The 24,048-nt window shown below is 46.5% G+C and overlaps 1 protein-coding gene across 1 annotated transcript in view; it reads left to right on the top strand.

The window, feature by feature from the left end:
- Positions 1-4,403: 4,403 nt before the first annotated feature.
- Positions 4,404-24,048, top strand: part of LOC126253518 (odorant receptor 43a-like) — a 34,724-nt gene continuing 15,079 nt past the window's right edge. Inside the window, exons 1-2 of the mRNA XM_049954893.1 lie at positions 4,404-4,512; positions 19,210-19,365. Coding sequence (XP_049810850.1) covers positions 4,429-4,512; positions 19,210-19,365 — 240 coding nt within the window. The 5' untranslated portion in view covers positions 4,404-4,428. The remainder of the gene's footprint in view (positions 4,513-19,209; positions 19,366-24,048) is intronic.

The following is a 24,048-nucleotide window of genomic DNA, read 5'->3' as shown; positions in this document are numbered from 1 at the left end:
TAGACTTATGAAAAGGGTTGACACGAACCTCATTCCAACCCGCACTGTCTTCTTGACATTTGACAAAGTTCAACTCCCATCGAAAATCAAAGCAGGCTATGACATAATTTCTGTTCGCCCTTACGTCCCAAACCCTACGCGTTGCTATCGGTGTCAGCGGTTCAAATCACACCAGCCAGTCCTGTTCCAATCCGGCCAAATGTGTTACGTGTGGCACGGATGCCCATGAGGGTGCTTGTCCACCTCCATGCCCTCACTGCATCAACTGTATGGGTGACCACGCTGCTTCCTCTCCTGATTGCCCCGTTTTTAAGGAAGAAAAGCTCATCCAGGAAATCAGAGTGAAGGAAAAGGTGTCGACCTTTGCTGCTCGAAAATCATTCGCCAGTCGACAGCCCACCGTGCCTCAGACAGGAAAATACGGCACTGTCCTTGCTTCTCCTCAACCAACAAAGGAGGCGACCACGCAGACTTGCGACCTCACCTTTAGTGCCATGGCAGTCAATCGGCCAGCGCAAAGATCGCCCGTTCAACCTCACCACTTTCGCCTGCCCACTCTATGGCTCACCCTTCATCGGGTTCTGCCAAATCTCGAGCCCAAAAGTCAGACACCAAGACTTCGAAAAAAGAGCATACTCGCGAAGATTTTTTACGTACCCCAACTTCACAACCATCGGTTCCCCCTCCTTCTAAACATATTTCCAAGAAGGCTACAAAGAAACGCAGTTCATCTCCTTCTCTGCCAAGGCGTGTCCAATCTACAGCACCACCTGGCGGAAATCGCCCTCGGCCGTCTTCTGTGTCGCCTAGGTGTGCTGCTGGCGGCCGATCAACCGGCCGATCGCTGGTGGCAGGAGCTGCTCCTGAACAACCTATGGATCAGGATCTTCTGCTTTCGGCTGAATGCCATTATATGCTGTCGGTCGCAAGCTCTGAGCAGTCGTTGAGTTGACAGCAACTTTGGTCACATTCCTCCATTTTCTGTTCACCCTATGTCCATCCCGATTGGCTCGAATACCGCGGATATTCCAGTGGATAATGAATTGTCAATCCTCTTACGATCCTACTCGCCGGTCATCTTCTGTCTTCAGGAAACAAAGATGCGTCCCCATGACTGCTTTGTTCTCCCTCATTTTCAGTCTGTCCGATATGATGTCCCCTCTGTTGAAGGCACTCCAGGCCATTGAGGACTCATGATTCTCCTCCATGAAACTCTCCATTATCACCCAATCCATTTAAACAGTTCCTTCCAAGCTGTCGCTGTCCGTCTTTCCCATTCTGGATACACGTTCTCTCTTTGTACTGTATACATTCCATCGTCCACACAAATGGCAGGAGCTGATCTCCTTCATATTCTTGGTCAGCTTCCACCCCCCTATTTGCTGGTTGGGGACTTCAATGCCCACCACCCGCTTTGGGGATCTCCACATCCTTGTCCACGTGGCTCACTATTGCTAGACGTCTTCCACCAAGCGGATCTAGTTTGCCTCAACACTGGGGTCCCTACATTTTTGTCTGCCTCCACGACAAATTTATCTCATTTGGAGCTTGCGGTCGGTACTGTTCAGCTAGCTCGGCGCTTCGAATGGTTCGCCCTTGATGATAAACACTCGAGTGACCACTTTCCATGTGTCCTTAGACTGCAGCCTCAACTGCCATATATGCGCCCGCTACGCTGGAAGTTTGCCCAAGCCGATTGGACACTTTTTTCGTCTCTAGCGACATTCGATGATCGTCACTTTCGCAGCGTCGACGATGAGGTCACACATATTACCGACGTTATTCTTACAGCTGCGGAACGTTCAATACAACGCACCTCCGAATTGCCCCGGCGCCCCCCAGTTCCTTGGTGGAACGAGGCATGCCGTGACGCAATACGTGAGCGGCGACGTGCTCTTCGCGTTTTCCGCCAACATCCTACTTTGGCCAACTGTATCCGCTATAAGCAGTTCCGTGCGCGATGCCGTCGTGTCATCCGCGATAGCAAGAAGGAAAGCTGGAAATTCTTCATTAGCTCATTTAACACCTTCACTCCCTCCTCGGAAGTTTGGAGTCGGATTCGGCGGTTCTCAGGCGCGCCTAGTTCCTCCCCGCTCTGTGGGCTCACTGTCGCGCATGATACATTAGTGGACCCCGTCGCAATTTCTAACTCATTGGGTCAGCCCTTTGCTGAGATTTCGAGCTCTTCAAATTACCCGCCAGCGTTTCTCCCGAAGAAATGTGCAGCGGAAGTGCGACATATTGCTTTCTCCTCTCAAAATCACGAAAGCTACAACACTGTTTTCTCCATGCGGGAACTCAAACATGCACTCTCTTCTTCTCGCTCCTCCGCTCCAGGACCGGATGGTATCCACATCCAAATGTTGCTGCATTTATCAACCCATAGTCTGCGTTACCTCCTTCGCCTTTATAATCGAATTCCCAGACGATGGCGGGAAGCTGTCGTCGTTTCTGTTCCGAAACCTGGAAAGGACAAACATCTCCCCTCTAGCTATCGCCCCATTTCTCTCAAGAGTAGTGTCTGTAAGATTTTGGAGCGTATGGTGAATTACCGTTTAGCTTGGTGGCTGGAATCCCGCAGTCTTTTAACACCTGCCCAATGCGGATTCCGAAAGCATCGTTTTGCAGTTGACCATCTTGTTGCTCTCTCCACTTATATCATGAACAATTTTCTCCGGAAACGCCAAACGGTAGCAATATTTTTTGATCCGGAGAGAGCATACGATACCTGTTGGATGACAGGCATCCTCCGCACACTGTTCTCTTGGGGCTTTCGAGGTTGGCTGCCCCTTTTTCTTCGCGAATTTATGGCAGAGCGCACATTTAGGGTGTGGGTGAACACTACTCTCTCCCGTACTTTCTCCCAAGAAAACGGGGTACCCCAGGGCTCCGTGCTGAGTGTGGTACTGTTTGCCATTGACATAAATCCAATTATGGATTCTCTCCTTCCAAATGTCTTGGGCTCCCTCTTTGTGGACGATTTTGCAATCTACTACAGCTCTCAACGGACCAGCCTTCTTGAACGACGTCTTCAAGGATGTCTCGATCGCCTCCACTCTTGGAACATCGAAACCGGCTTCCGTTTTTCTCCCAGTAAGACCGTTTGTGTTAATTTTTGGCGACGTAAGGAGTTTCTTCCACCCTCCTTACATCTAGGACCTGTCAACCTTCCGTTTTCGGATGTCGCTAAATTCTTGGGTCTTATGTTTGACAGAAAACTGTGCTGGTCCTCCCACGTTTCCTATCTTTCGGCTCGCTGTCTGCGATCCCTCAACACCCTCCGTGTCCTGAATGGTACCTCCTGGGGAGCGGACCGAGTGGTCCTTCTCCGCCTCTATCGCACCTTAGTGCGCTCGAAATTGGACTATGGAAGCATAGTCTACTCCTCTGCTCGGTCGTCCATTCTTCGGCGTCTCGACTCTATCCACCACCGTGGATTACGTTTAGTGTCTGGAGCTTTTTACACCAGCCCTGTGGAAAGCCTTTATGCTGAGACTGCTGAACCTCCGCTGTCCAATCGGCGAGCAGTCCTGAGTCGTCATGCTAGCCATCTGTCTATCATGCCTGCTAATCCAGCGGCCGCAAAATGGAGCCGGTAATTATGAGGTATAGGAACACTTCCTTGTGATTTAATACATACTATTTGTCTAAATTGCTGATCCTAGTGTGATATGTTACCAGAGGATGGAGATAAATGGAAACGGCGCCAGACACAAGTCATCGGTCTCATTTGGGACAGCCACGTAAACGGGCTCTGCGCTTCTACGAAACGGGCTCTGCGCTTCTACGAAACGGGCTCTGCGCTTCTACGAAACGGGCTCTGCGCTTCTACGAAACGGGCTCTGCGCTTCTACGAAACGGGCTCTGCGCTTCTACGAAACGGGCTCTGCGCTTCTACGAAACGGGCTCTGCGCTTCTACGAAACGGGCTCTGCGCTTCTACGAAACGGGCTCTGCGCTTCTACGAAACGGGCTCTGCGCTTCTACGAAACGGGCTCTGCGCTTCTACGAAACGGGCTCTGCGCTTCTACGAAACGGGCTCTGCGCTTCTACGAAACGGGCTCTGCACTTCTACGGTCTTCCAGTCATTAATCAAATGGACAGCTACATTCTTATTATTCCCGTGTGCTTGCACGCACATCGCATCAGTGCAGCTACCTACCTAACCTTCAAGGCTCATTTTAGTTATGCAAATCCTAACGCAGGACAACAGTAGTTTCTATATACGAGTCTTCAGTTTTGAATTGCTCTGCCTCTCTTTCGTCTTCTACTTTGGATTACAACGGTTAAAGTAGCTCTGTAGATGTCTGAAGGTTAGTTGTAAACGCATGTTGTGCATCGACGTTACTGAGCTGTCACATACTTGGCTGCAGCAATAAACACTTCATTTATTTTCTAGCTGCTACAGAAGGAAGTACAGCCGACGACGATGTACAAGATGGTTAGCACTCTTCCGATCTACATGTACGAGACTGGACTCTACTGCATCTTTGGACAGACAATCATCGATCAGGTGAGAGCTTGCGAATAGTGCAGCCGGCATAATGTACAGAAGCTTCTTGAAAAGTTTTCGGGGATTGTATCAGATAGTGATGCGGAAACTAGTTTACAAAACCTCATCCGACGCACGACCTTTCAACCAGTTACTATGTTCGTAAAGCCTTAACAGCACATCTCTATAGAAGCTATTCATACTATTCCCAAGTACAAAGACAGTAATTGTGAAACATAACTGAATTTTATTTGTGTAAAAGCATGTTATTCAATTGTTCAAATTTTATAGCAGTACAAATACAAGTACAATCTTGAGTAAATCGATGTATGTGTATATACACTCCTGGAAATTGAAATAAGAACACCGTGAATTCATTGTCCCAGGAAGGGGAAACTTTATTGACACATTCCTGGGGTCAGATACATCACATGATCACACTGACAGAACCACAGGCACATAGACACAGGCAACAGAGCATGCACAATGTCGGCACTAGTACAGTGTATATCCACCTTTCGCAGCAATGCAGGCTGCTATTCTCCCATGGAGACGATCGTAGAGATGCTGGATGTAGTCCTGTGGAACGGCTTGCCATGCCATTTCCACCTGGCGCCTCAGTTGGACCAGCGTTCGTGCTGGACGTGCAGACCGCGTGAGACGACGCTTCATCCAGTCCCAAACATGCTCAATGGGGGACAGATCCGGAGATCTTGCTGGCCAGGGTAGTTGACTTACACCTTCTAGAGCACGTTGGGTGGCACGGGATACATGCGGACGTGCATTGTCCTGTTGGAACAGCAAGTTCCCTTGCCGGTCTAGGAATGGTAGAACGATGGGTTCGATGACGGTTTGGATGTACCGTGCACTATTCAGTGTCCCCTCGACGATCACCAGTGGTGTACGCCCAGTGTAGGAGATCGCTCCCCACACCATGATGCCGGGTGTTGGCCCTGTGTGGCGCTCACCTGCACGGCGCCAAACACGCATACGACCATCATTGGCACCAAGGCAGAAGCGACTCTCATCGCTAAAGACGACACGTCTCCATTCGTCCCTCCATTCACGCCTGTCGCGACACCACTGGAGCCGGGCTGCACGATGTTGGGGCGTGAGCGGAAGACGGCCTAACGGTGTGCGGGACCGTAGCCCAGCTTCATGGAGACGGTTGCGAATGGTCCTCGCCGATACCCCAGGAGCAACAGTGTCCCTAATTTGCTGGGAAGTGGCGGTGCGGTCCCCTACGGCACTGCGTAGGATCCTACGGTCTTGGCGTGCATCCGTGCGTCGCTGCGGTCCGGTCCCAGGTCGACGGGCACGTGCACCTTCCGCCGACCACTGGCGACAACATCGATGTACTGTGGAGACCTCACGCCCCACGTGTTGAGCAATTCGGCGGTACGTCCACCCGGCCTCCCGCATGCCCACTATACGCCCTCGCTCAAAGTCTGTCAACTGCACATACGGTTCACGTCCACGCTGTCGCGGCATGCTACCAGTGTTAAAGACTGCGATGGAGCTCCGTATGCCACGGCAAACTGGCTGACACTGACGGCGGCGGTGCACAAATGCTGCGCAGCTAGCGCTATTCGACGGCCAACACCGCGGTTCCTGGTGTGTCCGCTGTGCCGTGCGTGTGATCATTGCTTGTACAGCTCTCTCGCAGTGTCCGGAGCAAGTATGGTGGGTCTGACACACCGGTGTCAATGTGTTCTTTTTTCCATTTCCAGGAGTGTACTTTGAAGTATCTGGACTAGCTTCTCTTTGATAACAGTATTCCATAAATAAAGAGAGTAAATTCACGCTCAGTCCGTCGGCTAGATATCTAGGAGAGTAGCCGAGGAGATTGCCGGCTATTAATTAGGAACAGACCAACCAACCAACAAGGTAGAGCAGTCGCTTCTTTAATATTTAAAAGTGTAAAGCCCGAGTTACGTCATCTCGAACCAGGAAATGCACTGCAGGTTAATCGTGTTCTCCAGAGAGTAAATGTATCACTTCTCTGCCGGAAACTTGTGACAGTTGTAGCTGTCATTTAGTGCGCCTATCCATCACAGGTAGGGAACACGATGTTAAAATAACTTAACACTATTACCCCGATCCGCGTAACTCTGGCCTCTCGCAGTTAGATGTGAACACCAGTTCAACTCTTAATGATTACGATGTATAAAATTTCGGCTGCACTAACGAGCGAGATAGTGCAGTGGCTAGCGCACGGGTCTCGCATTCGGGAGGGCGACTGTTCATATCCCCGTCTGGCCATCCAAATCTCTACTTAGGTTTCCCCAAATTTCCCTAAATCGCTTACGGCGAATGCCGGAAACGCTTCCTTTGAAAAGGCCACGTCCAATAATTCTCCCCACTCTTTCCTAATGCGAGTTTGTGCTGCGTCCCTAATGACCTCATCGTTGACGAGACGGTAAACATTGATATTCCTCTCTTACGGCTGCACCAGAACCTGATTCAAACGTTCGATTACGAATGTGCAACACGATCGTACTTTCTTCACAGCTCACAACCACTACGTTGAGAAGCCATCGTATTTCATGGGACTGTAGATAATGCTTAAGATGATTTTTCGAACTCGAAGTTCGTTGGTTTGAAACTTCCCCTTCGAAAATTAAGAATGACTGAAAATCAAATAACGTAAGAAGTTTACCAGCACAAACAGCTGAGCAAAACTGAACGTACTCAGACATTTCTCTCTTTACGTATTCTGATCATCACTAGATTGACACACAATACTTTTCAGCGCAAAGCAATCTGACTTTCAATAATCCCTACAAAAGAATGGCCCTGACTAACCACAACCTATTCCTTTCAAGAATCACTTACCTCACAAAAATCTTCGTTCCTCGAACTACTGCAATACAACGAGCGCCAATACTGCCAGCTAAATAGAAGATTCTAACTACTGAAGGCAGTAACTACTGAGAGGCATAGTTAGCAAATGTAAGATATTGATAGAGAAAAAACAATGTATTTACCTTAATAGTGTTCAAAAATCATATATATCGGACACACCTCCAGATCGTCCGCTCTCAAAACTCTGGCATCTCTCTCTCACCCCACATCCACCACTGATGGCGGCTCACCTCCAACTGCCCAACGCTACTGCTGTTCACATGCAACTGCCCAATACTACACAAGCAAATATTCCAACAAAGAGTCCAACCAGCCACAGACTGCACACAGTGCAGTCAGCGTTTTTCATACAGAGCACTACTTGGCGTTACCAACATAAAAACCTAAACAGCCAACTTACAGTGTCAGAATTCACATATGTAATGAAGTATAAAATTTCTATTTACTTAATACCTCGATTACTAGATGGACATATTTTCAAACAAAAAAAAAGCTGCATTTGAAGTCAGTAATAAATGTGTTTTCAAATTTTGACATGGAATTAAATAACATAAACCTAGGATACAATTTGGTAATATCTTTCCAATTTGTAAATAAATTAATTTCCCCACTTAGGGCTTTGAATCATTTTTTGTTAGTCCAACATATTCTTTATGAACTTAACTGTTGCACTCAATACAAAGCCTCATACGAGCTACACGATCCTCTTCGCAAATGCAACAATGCCAGATCACAGATTAAATTCGTAGGCCGGCACTTGTGCTTGATTGAGAGAGATTTTGCTGACTGATGGGTAAAATGAATTTTTTCCGAGGGGTAAAAACTAAACGATTCGATTTTGTTTCAGTCACGAAACTAAATTATTTTCAAAAGATCGTTACTATTACCACAATTTTGTAAAACTCCAATGCTGATTATACGAGGGCAATCCCAAAAGTAAGGTCTCCTATTTTTTTATAAGTACATAGAGCTCTTTATTTCTACAATGGTTTACATCAGTTTACAGCTTGAACATTTAGCTATTTTTCGCCATAATCACAATTTCTGTCGATACATTTTTGTAGACGCTGTGGCAGTTTCTGTATGCCCATGTCATACAAGCTCGCCGCCATGCTGTTCAGAACTTCTTTCACTTCGTCGGCGAATCTGAATCGCAGGGACCACAATTAATGCTGACAAGTACAGTGAGACTGTGAAAAAACTCAAATGGGCAATTCAAAACCGGAGAGTAGGAATTTTGAGCAAGGGCGTAATCATTCTCCATGACAACGCTCGCCCACAAATCGCTCGGCAAACCGTTGCTCTCCTGCAATAGTTCCAGTGGAACATAATCACCCACCCTATAGTCCTGACTTGACGCCTAGTGACTATCACCTGTTCCCCAAGTTAAAAGAACATTTGGCCGGAAAGCGATTCAGCTCCGACGACGAGGGGAAAGAAGAGGTTCATAACTTTCTGAACGAGGTCTCAGTAGTCCGATAGAAAAAGACTGGCGGCTTTGAAAATTGTAAACTGACGTTTAAATGACACGAAATAGAACTAATTAACATATAGCAAACTTCGCCACCTATTAATAAATGCAACTAATTTCAATGCGTGTACTATTTGGAGTAATACCACCACGTCTTATGTGCGTGATTGTGCCTAACTTCCTTCGTATTCCATCTACGACATCCTGAACGTGTGTTTTGCATCTCAAGTGATCCCAGCTGTCTTCTAATTAGGTTACATTTTTATTCCTTTGGAATTAATTAAATCAAAAAATGTAGGCCAGGAATTATTAAGAGTACAAAAATGCTGTTTATTTCTGTACGTACGACGCTTGTATTACTATTGGGCATTAATGCACTTATTCACATCCTCCTCGTTTTAATCAAAGCATGAGGTATTTCGGCAATGTCCATTCGAACTGTGTGTTGTTACCTGTTTCAAATATTCAGCACTACATTAAAAGTAGACCGTACCTCGGCTGTGTCATTCAGGTTCAACTTTCTGACAATTTGTGATGGATTGCATTGCGCTAGCATTGCCACATGTACTTATATTAAGTCGGTGCATAAGTCGGTAGCGTTTCTGTTTTGCGTGTCGGTATCGTGGTTGCTGTGGGTTTATTTATCTATTGTCGTTTTTAATTTGTCGTTCACTGTTGCCATTTGAGTTTACATATTGTCATTTTCTCATTTGGTGATAGTGAATGGAGCTGTGGACGCTGAAAACAGGAGTGACTAGGGGAGTAATCGGAACATTTCCGACATACTCTTCTATTTGAGTTCGTTAGACACTTGCAAGCAGCGGAGGCAGCCAGAAGCTTTGGCGCCGTGTATGGAGACAATGCCATTGGTCAGAGCACGGCAAGAAAATGGTTTTCTCGTTTTAAGAAGGATCGTTTTGGCGTTAGTGATTCTGCACGTTCATGAGGGCCTTCAGGGTTTGAAGAAGATCGTTTAAACGCATTAATCTACAATTATCTACATCAGTATACTCGAGAACTGGCAGAAGAGATTAACTGTGATCATTCCACCGTAGTGCGACATTTGCATGCAATGAGGAGGAAATTCAAAAGTCAGGTACATGCTCTAAGCCAAAATCACATAAATCGGCAGGTGGCATGCACCTCCCTGTACTAAGATCTGCGCTCGTCCACAAAAGATATTGCTATGCATCTGTGGAACAGCGATGGTGTGGTGTGGTGTGTAACGAATTGCTTCCCCGACGTGTAACCATCACTCCTCACGTTTACTGTCGACAATTGGCACTTCTTGTAGACGCATTCCAAGAACAACCAGATAGTTTGCATGAAGTGGTGCTATTCCATGGTAACGCCCGCGCGCAATTTGCTAGACTGACAAAAACCAGTACACAGGAGTTATTTTGCTAGACTGTCAAAAAACAGTACACAGGAGTTACACTCATGGAAATGGAAAAAAGAACACATTGACACCGGTGTGTCAGACCCACCATACTTGCTCCGGACACTGCGAGAGGGCTGTACAAGCAATGATCACACGCACGGCACAGCGGACACACCAGGAACCGCGGTGTTGGCCGTCGAATGGCGCTAGCTGCGCAGCATTTGTGCACCGCCGCCGTCAGTGTCAGCCAGTTTGCCGTGGCATACGGAGCTCCATCGCAGTCTTTAACACTGGTAGCATGCCGCGACAGCGTGGACGTGAACCGTATGTGCAGTTGACGGACTTTGAGCGAGGGCATATAGTGGGCATGCGGGAGGCCGGGTGGACGTACCGCCGAATTGCTCAACACGTGGGGCGTGAGGTCTCCACAGTACATCGATGTTGTCGCCAGTGGTCGACGGAAGGTGCACGTGCCCGTCGACCTGGGACCGGACCGCAGCGACGCACGGATGCACGCAAAGACCGTAGGATCCTACGCAGTGCCGTAGGGGACCGCACCGCCACTTCCCAGCAAATTAGGGACACTGTTGCTCCTGGGGTATCGGCGAGGACCATTCGCAACCGTCTCCATGAAGCTGGGCTACGATCCCACACACCGTTAGGCCGTCTTCCGCTCACGCCCCAACATCGTGCAGCCCGGCTCCAGTGGTGTCGCGACAGGCGTGAATGGAGGGACGAATGGAGACGTGTCGTCTTCAGCGATGAGAGTCGCTTCTGCCTTGGTGCCAATGATGGTCGTATGCGTGTTTGGCGCCGTGCAGGTGAGCGCCACAATCAGGACTGCATACGACCGAGGCACACAGGGCCAACACCCGGCATCATGGTGTGGGGAGCGATCTCCTACACTGGCCGTACACCACTGGTGATCGTCGAGGGGACACTGAATAGTGCACGGTACATCCAAACCGTCATCGAACCCATCGTTCTACCATTCCTAGACCGGCAAGGGAACTTGCTGTTCCAACAGGACAATGCACGTCCGCATGTATCCCGTGCCACCCAACGTGCTCTAGAAGGTGTAAGTCAACTACCCTGGCCAGCAAGATCTCCGGATCTGTCCCCCATTGAGCATGTTTGGGACTGGATGAAGCGTCGTCTCACGCGGTCTGCACGTCCAGCACGAACGCTGGTCCAACTGAGGCGCCAGGTGGAAATGGCATGGCAAGCCGTTCCACAGGACTACATCCAGCATCTCTACGATCGTCTCCATGGGAGAATAGCAGCCTGAATTGCTGCAAAAGGTGGATATACACTGTACTAGTGCCGACATTGTGCATGCTCTGTTGCCTGTGTCTATGTGCCTGTGGTTCTGTCAGTGTGATCATGTGATGTATCTGACCCCAGGAATGTGTCAATAAAGTTTCCCCTTCCTGGGACAATGAATTCACGGTGTTCTTATTTAAATTTCCAGGAGTGTATTTGGTAGACTGTCAAAAAACAGTACACACGAGTTGGGTCGAGAAGTCACTCCGCACCCACTTTATTCACCTGATCTTGCGCTCTCTGATTTTCACCTTTCCCGCTCTCTGTCGAACAACCTTCAAGGAAATTACCTTCCGGATGAAAATGCGTCCCAAAATCACGTGATTTCTACAGCAGCGGAGTCGAAAAGTTACCCCATCCTTGGCAGCCTGTTGTAAATAATGGAGAACCGTGGTCACAAACCTGAATCCAACGTCCGCCGTCTTACATAGCTCAAAAAGATTTGGTTCAGCACATTTATACCTCCATGGTTCATCGCAGTGACACTTACCTGTGATGTCACTCTGATGTGCCCATACGCAGTTTTGACGGCTGGGAATAACTATAGACTTCCGTGATCGTATGCCATATAACATCTGGTGCTTTGATTGTCTGGAGACGTAGTTCTTCCATAAGAAATTGACGTTTCAATAATCGTTCACAACATTGACATGCACAAGCTAAGACAGCATGCCTTGCTTCTTTCCTCATTTTACACGTTTATGGGCTAATAAAAAGCTCGTAGGTACGTTTTTTTGCAAAAGTTAACGTTAAAAATGTGTATACGAGCTGAAAGCTGAAAATGTAACGAACAAGAAGCGGTGCCAGTAAAGCATTGGTTTCGGAATTCCAGCTTAATTTGGTATCGATACAAATACAGTAAAAGTGACACTACATGGATTACGAAAGCATCATTTTCACATCATAACCTTCTCTTCTTGGTTATTCAAAATATATCAAGGAAAGAATAAGTTACATTAACGAGGTCAGATGTGCTGTATTACTACAGCAAATGCGCGTAAACTTTCCAAATTGCCTCCTGACTCTGTTATTCTTGTAAGATCTATAATTAGTATTTAAAAGAGCTGTTGGCTGCACACGACAAAAATAATGAACAAGAAGCAATTGTAACAGCAGTCTGCTAATGTTTTGGGCTCTCTAAGCTGGCGGCAGGCCCCGCCCAATCTGGGTTCAAAACAACGTACAGCGTAAGTCTATAGTGTCATTTCCCTTCTTTTTTTGCTTCCATGAGGAGAATATATTGTTGATGACTAAAGTCTCCGTAACGTGTATGGCGGTCAAGTTTAGGCTTGTTCCGCGCACCTACGTCACACATTTTTCCACAGGCAGCGAGTGTTCAGTAGTGTTCAGTAGTGTTCTGAGCTTGCTGCTGTGAACTTCGTAGCCAATGTGAGTACTAAACGTGGTCGTAGCTAGTTATTTAGTGAATTTTTATTCCATTTGTTGTGAGTAGTCATCGCTGGAGGTGGTGGTAAGCGACAAATTCTGCAAATTATGTCTCTTGCTTGCTTCTGCAGAATAGCACGTGTACGCGCGCACCGCAACTGTCGCTTGAACGGGCAACGATCAGGCTATAGTTTAACCATTCGAATCTTCACCGCAACATCTTTTTTTTTTAAGGAAAAAAATTCGACCCGAACGAAAACAAGACCCCCTACAAATTACGCAGTGGATTTTTGTCCGAATTTTCATAGCCAAACGAAAAGTGGCAAATGGAGAAATGAGTAATCAAACTGACCAGCGTGAGGTCTACACTACTGGCCATTAAAATTGCTACACCAAGAAGAAATGCAGATGATAAACGGGTATTCATTGGACAAATATATTATATTAGAACTGACATGTGATTACATTTACACTCAATTTGGGTGCATAGATCCTGAGAAATCAGCACCCACCAGGGTAACATAGACCGCTAACGTGCTGCTTCCTGGACATGGGGTAGGGGCGCCGGCCCCGGATCGAATCCGCCCGGTGGATTAACGATGAGGGCCGATGTGCCGGCCAGCCTGGATGTGGGTTTTAGGCGGTTTTCCACATCCCGCTAGGTGAATACCGGGATGGTCCCCATGTTCCGCCTCAGTTGCATGGCTTGCAGACATCTGAACACATTCGCACTATTCCATGGATTACACTCGACTCAGACAGTTTGGGTACACTAATTCCGTCCTGGGGCATAAAGGGTGGCGGCAGGAAGGGCATCCGGCCACCCCTTAATCAGATTTGGCATGTTAATGTTCAAGGACGGCTGACCCTGCGTAACTGCGGGACAAGGCTCAAGTGATAGATAGATTGATAGATCTTGAGAAATCAGTACCCAGAACAACCACCTCTGGCCGTAATAACGGCCTTGACACGCCTGGGCATTGAGTTAAACAGAGCTTGGTTGGTGTGTACAGGTACAGCTGCCCATGCAGCTTCAACACGATACCACAGTTCATCAAGAGTAGTGACTAGCGTATTGTGACGAGCCAGCTGTTCGGTCACCATTGACCAGACGTTTTCAATTGGTGAGAGATCCGGAGAATGTGCTGGCCAGGGCAGCAGTCGAACATTTTATGTCTCCAGAAAGGCCCGTACAGGACCTGTAACATGCGGTCGTGCCTTATCCTGCTGAAGTGTAGGGCTTCGCAGCGATCAAATGAAGGGTAGAGCCACGGGTCGTAACACATCTGAAATGTAACGTCCACTGTTCAAATTGCCGTCAATGCGAACAAGAGGTGACAGAGACGTGTAACCAATGGCACCCCATAACATCACGCCAGTATGGCGATGACGAATACACTCTTCCAATGTGCGTTCACCACGATGTCGCCAAACACGGATGCGACCATCATGATGCTGTAAACAGATCCTGGATTCATCAGAAAAAATGACGTTTTGCCATTCGTGCACCCAGATTCATCACTGAGTACACCATCGCAGGCGCTCCTGTCTCTGATGCAGCGTCAAGGGTAACCGCAGCCACGGTCTGCGAGCTGGGAGTCCATGCTGCGGCAAACGTCGTCGAACTGTTCGTGCAGATGGTTGTTGTCTTGCAAACGTCCCCATCTGTTGACTCGGGGATCGAGGCGTGGCTGCACGTTCCTTTACAGCCATGCGGGTAAGATGCCTGTCATCTCGACTGCTAGTGATTCAAGGCCGTTGGGATCCAGCACGGCGTACCGTATTACACTCCTGAACCCACCGATTCCATATTCTGCTAACAGTCATTGGATCTCGACCAACGCGAGCAGCAATGTCGCGATACGATAAACCGCAATCGCGATAGGCTACAATCCGACCTCTATCAAAGTCGGAAACGTGATGGTACGCATTTCTCCTCCTTACACGAGGCATAACAACAACATTTCACCAGGCGACGCAGGTCAACTGCTGTTTGTGTAAGAGAAATAGGTGGAAACTTTCCTCATGTCAGCACGTTGTGGGTGTCGCCACCAGCGCCAGTCTTGTGTGAATGCTCTGTAAAGCTAATCATTTGCATCTGACAGTATCTTATTCCTGTCGGTTAAATTTCGCGTCTGTAGCACATCATCTTCGTGGTGTAGCAGTTTTAATGGCCAGTAGTGTAGTTGAGCAAAGAAAGATTTAGTTGTTTGAAAGTAATCAGGCTAATTAAGAAAAACTTAGTGATTTGAGGAAAAATTGGAATATTTAACGAAAAGATATCTAACTATATGAAGTGTTTATCTCCTCAAGACCTCCCCCTCCCACCAGGGTTGCGGGAATTTCTGTGCATGGTGTTGTCCTTACCAATCCAGACTTTGTAGAAGAAAATTTCACTCAACACTTCGCTCAAATTCGGCATCGGCTCAGTATCCACCCACGTTCCTTCTCCTGAAAGAGTGCTCAGAATGACTGCCTTTGTCTTTTGTTTGTCACATTCAGCGAGTGGGAATTTGCCAGCACCCTCGCCCTTTGTCCTGACACGGCTCCTGGACCGGACTGGATACATAACCAAATGCTCCAACACTTATCGGTGGCTGGCCACCATCATATACTGACCCCCTTCAACTATCTGTGGAGTGAGGGGAAAGCATTGTTGTTCCAGTTTTGAAGCCAGGGAAGCCACCTCTTCAGTTGGATAGCTACCATCCAATTAGCCTTACTAACACCCTCTACAATCTCCTTGAAAGCATGGTGAGTCGGCGGTTGTTTTAGATCCTTGAATCCCGCGACCTTTTGTCATCGACTCAGTAGTTTTCGCTGTGGCTGCTCTACAGTGCATAACTTGGTGCAACTGGAGTCTGCTATCCAGTCAGCTTTTGCCCATTGGCAACATCTCCTTGCAGTGTTCTCTGATCTGCATAAAGCCTATGACACCACCTGGAGCCACCACATCCTCACCACCCTTCACGAATGGGGCCTTTTTGGCGCTCTGCCCATTTTTATCCATAACTTCCTTTCTTGTCGCTCTTTTTGGGTCCAAGTTGGCTGCTTCTACAGCACTCCCCATCAGCAAGAAAACGAGGTAGGTTCCCTTGGGTTCCGTGCTGAGTGTCCCTCTCTTTCTCATAACCATTAATGGTCTGGTGACAGCTGTTGGGCCGACAGTGTCCCCCTCTTTGTATCCTGACGATTTTTGTATCTACCTCTCTTCTTCCATAATGGGTGCTGCAGAACGCCATCTACAGGGGGCAATCTGCCAGGTGCATTCATGGGCTCTCTCCCATGGCTTTCAGTTTTCAGTGGCCAAGACATGTTTCACGCATTTCTGCCATCGCCGTACAGTCCATACCCATCCGGAACTGTTCCTCAATGGCCATCCCCTTGAGGTAGTGGACACCCGTCGCTTCTTGGGTCTGGTCTTCGACGCCCAGTTGACATGTCTCCCTCATCTTCACCAGCTGAACAGGACGTGCTGGTCCCATCTCAATATTCTTAGGTGTCTGTGCAATACCACCTGCAGTGCAGACCACTCTGCTCTCCTGCGATTGTATCAAGCATTGGTCCAGTCTCATTTAGACTACAGAAGTTCTGTCTATGGTTCTGTGTCACCTTCGACACTGAAGATCCTAGACCCTATCCACCACTGTGGGGTACGATTTGCGATTGGTGCCTTCCGGACTAGCCCCGTACTTAGCCTTCTCGCAGAGGCAGGGTTTCCACCACTGCAAAGTTTTGCACCGACAACAGCTGTTATCTTAGGCACTCCGCATTCACTGCACCCCAAAGCACCCTAATTACGGCCTCCTTTATCCAGACACGGAGATCACCCTGCCCCAGCGGCGGCCACGATGTGGGCTTACCTTGACTGTCCGCATTCAGTCGCTCTATTCTGAACTCCAGCAATTCCCTTTACCGCCTCTCTTCTCTGCTCACGCACTTACCCTCCTTGGTGCGTCTCTCTGCCACAGCTCTGTCTTGATCTCTACATTAATTCAAAGGATTCTATCCCTCTGTTGGCCCTTTGCCACCAGTTCTGCTGTCTCCTCAATTCATTCCAGGGTTCAGAAGTGATTTCTACTGATGGCTCCATGGTTTCTGGCCGCACTGGTTTTGCTTACACATATGCACGATGAACAGAAGTTCATTCCTTGCCCGATGGCTGTAGTGTTTTTACTGCAGAATTGGTAGACACCTTGCATGCTCTGGACCATATCCATTCCTTCTCAGGACTATCCTTCACTATCTGTAGTGACTCATTGAGCGGTTTGCACGCTATTGGCCAGTGCTTCCGTCGCCACCCATTGGTCATCACTATCCAGGACTCTTTCTCTCTCCTTGCTCAACTTGGATGCTCAGTGCTTTTCATTTGGACCCCAGGCCATGTTGGGATTCCTGGCAATGAACTTGCTGATCGACTGGCTAAATTAGCTACTACCAGGCCATCTCCTGCTATTGGCAGTCCAGATATAGACCTTAGCTTGGCATTATGTCGTCAGGTTTTGGGCCTTTGGGATGCAGAATGGCACACTCTTTCTTCGCCAAACAAGCTCAGGGCGATTAAGGATTCTACAACTCCATGGCAGTCCTCCCTCTGGGTCTCTCGTAAGGCCTCTGTCGTCCTATGCCGGCTCCGCATCGGCCATACTTGGTTGACTCACAGTTATCTCCTCAGTCGTGAGGACCCCCTCTCTGTTGTTGCAGATCCATGTTGACTGTTGCTCACATCTTATTGGACTGCCGCAACTTAGCGAGTCTGGAAGGCTAAAAGTCCGTTGGAGGGTGGCTATCGCTATTGTTGGCTGCCAATGCCTCAACAGCAGACCTCGTTTTACGTTTTATTCGTGGGGGGGGGGGGGGGGGGTTGGTTATCGCTTTATTTAAGGGAGGGGCGTTATTGGTGAGTGGAGGGGATGGCAGGCTCTCATGCTGCCCCCCTTTGCCCCGACTGGATTGGCTTCAACTGGGCTTGGCGGTTCACCCTGGCATTCTACCTTCCCACTCCTTTCCTTACGGGGTCTGTTATGTCTGGAGCATCTCTATTGTCACTTTCTTTCCCTCACCTCGTCTTCGGTCGTTTTCCTTCCTTCCCTGTTAATATTTTATCTTTTATGGATGTTGTAGCTCCCTCTTTAAATGTGGGATTTTATCAGTTTTACTTAATCTCAGGTCGGAGGGCCTGATGACGGCGTAGTTTGGTCCATTCTCCAACCAACGGACCAACATTGGATGGCTGATGACTGGAAACATGTTGCCTAGTCTGACGAGTCTCGTTTCAAATGGTATCGAGCGGATGGACGTATACATTTACGAATCCGTGGACCCTGCATGTCAGCAGGGGATGTTCAAGCTGGTGGAGGCTCTGTAATGATGTGGGGCGTGTGCAGTTGGAGCGAAATGGGGCCGCTGATACGTCTAGATACGACTCTGACAAGTGACATGCACATAGGCATCTGTCTGATCACCTGCATCCATTCATGTCCATTGTGCTTTCCGACGGACTTGGTCAATTCCAGCAGGACAATGCAACACCCTATACGTCCAGAACTGCTACGGAATGTCTCCCTTCTGAGTTTTAACACTTCCACTAGCCACGACTCTGCAGACTTGAACATTATTGAGCGTATCTGGGATGCCTTGCAACGTGCTGTTCAGAAGGGTTCTCCACCACCTCCTACTCCTACGAATTTGTGTATAGCCCTGCGGGATTCATGGTGTCAGTTTCCTCCAACACTATTTCAGACATTAGTCGAGTCCATGCCACGTCGTGTTGCGGCACTTCTGCATGCTCACGTGGGCTCTATATGATACTAGGCAGGCGTACCAGTTTCTTTGCCTCTTCAGTGTATTTGATACGCGTTTGAATGATGTTCGAAGTAATGTACTGCAGGTGAGGTGGTGGTTTAAAGTTCAATATTGAACTCAAAATCTTAGAATTTTAAGGAATAGTGCAGGGTGTTTTGCCTGGTGGATTATGTAGACAGTGCAGTCTGATTTGTTGTGCAGTGTTTCGCATCAGATGTCTCCAATCTGTTTTATTTTTTATTTTTAGACAAACCATCTCATAAAAAATTTGATCCTTTTTCCCGCATTTTGATACTAATCTCGATATGTACACTTTTACTTCAGTGATTCTGGAACACGCCATAAATGAAGCAATTTGCGACACACAGTCCTCCGCATTCCTTCGCCTTTTCTTTTATCCGACACCAATCAAGCCTTTACTTGTACATCACGAAAGAGCTATTGCTTACCCACTGGTTGCCATTAGTAAAGCAGGTAAACTTTCCAGAGCGAGCGGCTGGCGACGTCGGCCTTCAGCAGCGGGTGGCCCGAATGCGGGGTTCGTTTCCGGCGGGTGCTGCTCATCTTCATGCTGAGGGCATCCCAGCCTCTCCAGCTCACCGTCGGCCAAATGTACACTCTCTCCAGGCACACGTTTCTGCAGGTAACTAATGTAACCATTCGCTCATTTTGGTGGATTATTAGCAGATAGTTTTAATTCATTCCTTCTTCCGACAAACCATTTCGGAAAAGTATTTCAATAATATTTCTGTAAAAAGTATTTAAAAGGAGAAGGATAGTAACTATGAGTAAAGTTTCTATAAGAAATTAAAGATCGACGCCAAAGCGTGTTTGATTTTAATCATCTAGTGACCTGCATGAAATGTATTTCACACTGGGTTCGAAGTGCTTCCTTCCTACTCAATGCCTGGTGTGACACATCTGTTAACGCATCCCTAGCGATCTCCTGTGGCGTTCAAATGAATCAGGGGTACGGTCAAAGCGTTCTGATATAGTTTCCTTATCTAACCGCTGCTCTGAACAGCCATCTCACGCCAGGTAATATTGTGCCTGCATTGTCTTCGTATCATCGCACTTTGTTGGAATATTTTGATATTTTATGTTGTCATACCGCAAATAGCCGATATTGTTTGGGAACGGAATCAATTTGACATCTCCTGTCCATAGCACTTACTACTTCATGAGTATAAAGAGCTAGTTGTGTTCCACAAGAACGATATTTTCTGAATTCGTGCTGACTGTGTGTCAATAAATCGTTTTCTTCGAGGCACTTCATAATGTTCGAATACAGTAAATGTTCCAAAACCCTACTGCAAATCAACGTTAGTGATATAGGCGTGTAATTCAGCGGATTACTCCTACTTTCCTTTTTTTATATTGATGTGACTTGAGCAATTTTCTAGTCTTCAGGTACGGATCTTTCTGTGAGCGAGTGGTTGTATATAATTGCTAAACATGGAGCTATTTTAGCAGCATACTATGAGAGGAACCTGACTGGTATACAATCTGGACCGGAGCCCTTGCCTTTATTAAGTGATTTAAGCTGCTTTTTTACACAGAGGATATCTACTTCTATGTTTCTCATCTTGGCAGTTGTTCTTGATTGGAAGATAGTTCAATTTATTTATTTCCGGTTGGATTAATAAGCTTCTAAAGTCCTCCGTATTAGCACAGACTTGATAATCAGTAGTATGACTTGATATTTAGCGCTGCGCATTGTGAGACCTTATACAATTTGCATACATCTTAAAGCATCTATTTTAAAGCTACAACCTCAGTGAAAAGTGACGAAACAGCAGGTTGCGTCTGCTTGTGTCCCGCTTCTCCAACTAACTGCACTGAGACCAGAGTACCCACAAGTATGGTAGCTAACTCGTCATCCTCAGCAAGAACTACTTACATAAAATTTCACCACCATACTACTACTACTACTACTACTACTACTACTACTACTACTACTACTACTACTAAGGCAAGGAAAAAGGGAACTTGGTACACTAGCTATTCTGCAGGCATACATTCTAAAGTACAAGTGCTTGCCATTACCACTAAATTCTGCAGCATCTACTGATGTACAGATTGTATTCTTTGTGTGATACTTAACATATTTAGCAAGTTTGTATATCTACAAGAATTCAGCCCTGTTAAAGTTGCAATTGATGCTCAGAGGTAGCACCGAGTGGTAAAAAATCTACCTGGCTTAGTTCTCCACAGGAACATTATTAGCTGTCTATTTCACCACGCATGTTACACTTAGCATTTCTAAGATATGACTTAATAAGTGACATGTGGTTCGTAATATGCTATCAAATGTGTCTATGAAATAATACTGATGAATCATTCGAAGTCATTTTTGCATGGGTTACATTTTTCCTCTGGAATAAATGTGTCTGTACTTACTATAGTTGTTTGAAACTGCTAGTAGGGACGTCATAACTCTTCGAATTCAACACATCAGTATAGGCAGTAACAGCATGTCGTAAGCATAACACTAATTACTCTGATGCAATTATGTAAAGCTTAAGTGGCTGAAATTACCTAACTGATAAATAATGAAATAAAATATTTATTTTAAAATAAAAGAGCAGCTTATACGGGAAAATGACCAGTATTCCAAAGAATCACTCTCTACTTTCAGTTAAAAATGTCTCTCTCCTGCTCTGAATCATATTGTATGCTATCTTCAACGATTTACCTTGAACTACATTATGATCATCTGTCTTCTGTTTCACACAAGCTGTCTGATTGTTTGATCAGAACCAATATTTTCCACGAGTTCGATATTAGAAAAAGGGAACAAAGAATTGTGCCTGTCTGATGGTATTGGAGATGTCCACAAAGAGTTTTTACCAAACCCAGGAACCACAAATTCGGAATGCTGCAGTCAGATACAGGGTCATTCGAAAAAAGGGGTCGTGTGTGTCTGCCCAGAATTCCAGTACATCTGGAGCCTGCATCAAAAGATTAAGCAACACTGTATTTAAAATTGAGAGAATACTTTACTATGAAGAACATTCCAGCAGTTTCCCAACCACCTTACAATCCAAACATGGCACTACGCAACTTCTTTTTATACCCTTGTATATAATGTAAACTTCAACGAAAGTGTTTTGGTAGTGTCGAAAATGTCCAAGCTGCTGAGAGGACTACTTCAAATAGTATTTCTTTTGTAGAATTTCAGTCCTATTACGGATCAACAACATTGCAAACCTTGAATACAGTGTCGATGGAAATAATATGGCAACTACTAAGAGCATTGATCTAAATTTCGATGAGTTTCTTTATCCGAATCATTCTCATTCCTTCTGGGACATAACCAACACCTTAGCCTAGTGTAAATTATAAATTTTAGACTGAACAAGTTCCCAGTAACCAAGAACCTTGATCAGAATATAAAGATCCTCATGGGATGCTTGACAGCAGCAAAGCACGTGCTGCCATATTACGAACACACCCTGCAGAAAGAACTAGACCTTACATACCTGACTTACATCCAGCCAATGGCAGACATCTTTTGTTACTGCCTCAATGAGCTGACACACAGAACACCAGTATTTTAAATCTATTAAGTAGCAGAAAAGTGACCCGGCCTGTGTGGCCGAGCGGTTCTAGGCGGCGCTTCAGTCTGGAACCGCGAGACCACTACGGTCGCAGGTTCGAATCTTGCCTCGGGCATGGATGTGTGTGATGTCCTTAAGTTAGTTAGGTTTAAGTAGTTCTAACAAGGGAACCTCCCCATCGCACCCCCCTCAGATTTAGTTATAAGTTGGCACAGTGGATAGGACTTGAAAAACTAAACACAGATCAATTGAGAAAACAGGAAGAAGTTGTGTGGAACTGTGAAAAAATAAGCAAAATATACAAACTGAGTAGTTCGTGGGAAGATAAGCAACATCAAGGACACTAGAAATGCAGGAGCGCTGTGGTCTCGTGGTAACGTGAGCAGCTGCGGAACGAAAAGTCCTTGGTTCAAATCTTCCATAGAGTGAAAAATTTAATTTTTTGTTTTCAATTTATGTGACAAACTCTTATGTTTTCATCACTTTTTTGGGAGTGATTATCACATCCACAAGAAAACCTAAATCGGGCAAGGTAGAAGAATATTTTTACCCATTCGCCAAGTGTACAAGTTAGGTGGGTCGACAACATATTCCTGTCATGTGACGCACAGGCCGTCACCAGTGTCGTATAGAATATATCAGATGTGTTTTCCTGTGGAGGAATCGGTTGACCTATGACCTTGCGATCAAATGTTATCGGTTCCCATTGGAGAGGCACGTCCTTTCGTCTTACTAATCGCACGGTTTTGCGATGCGGTCGCAAAACACACACACACTAAACTTATTACAGTGAACAGAGACGTCAATGAATGAACGAACGGACAGATAATAACTATGCAAAAATAAAGAAAGTAAAATTTCACTCGAGGGAAGACTTGAACCAAGGACCTCTCGTTCTGCAGCTGATCACGCTACCACCGGACCACGGCGCTCCTGAGCTCACATAATCCATGATGTTGCCTATGTGGCCCATGGACTACTCAGTTTGTATATTTTGCTTATTTTTTCACAGTTCCACACAACTTCTTCCTGTTTTCTCAATTGATCTGTGTTCAGTTTTTCAAGGCCTATCCACTGTGGCAACTTGTAACTAAATCTGAGGGGGGTGCGATGGGGAGGTTCCCTTGTAAGTTCTAGGGGACTGATGACCCCAGATGTTAAGTCCCGTAGCTCTCGGAGTTTTTTTAGAAAAGTGAATACAAACATACCTTAAGAAATAATGGCCTCACCAATTTTCCTTGTGAAGGGGAAAAATAGGTGCTCTGTTCCTTAAATTCTCCAAGTTACAGCTGCATTCACCATGACAGACATCTGCACAGAGGTGCTCGTACCACGTGTACAAGGTGATGTAGCAGTGAGTCATACCATACAAGGTGTCAGTTTAAAAATTTTCAACACTTTACTTCTGTAGTTTTATTTCTGCGCTATGATGCCACAAGTTACCAAAGTAACACAAAAAACCATTGAAGTGAATCCAACAGCTATATAAAGTCCATTGAAAGGTTTACCATCTTTAAAATGGCTGTTAGTTGAGCTGGACATATAGTGCACGCATACAAAAGGAATCCTTTTCCTGTCATAGTGCCCTATTACTTCGTATCCCCAGAGAAGCCACAGGTTCACACTCCATGGTATGACATAGTGACTGGGGATGGGTCTGTCATATGCAGCAATGGTCCTGTGGTGAGCTTCCCAGTTGGTGCACTTCCCACAGTGCTAGTAGACTGGTGACCTCTTCCTGACTGGTGTCCATTTCACTGTCAGAG

The sequence above is a fragment of the Schistocerca nitens genome, chromosome 4 (genome assembly GCF_023898315.1).
Source record: "Schistocerca nitens isolate TAMUIC-IGC-003100 chromosome 4, iqSchNite1.1, whole genome shotgun sequence".
NCBI lineage: Eukaryota > Metazoa > Arthropoda > Insecta > Orthoptera > Acrididae > Schistocerca > Schistocerca nitens.
The sequence above is the reverse complement of the archived record's forward strand: the minus strand, read 5'-3'. Positions and strand labels throughout refer to the sequence as shown.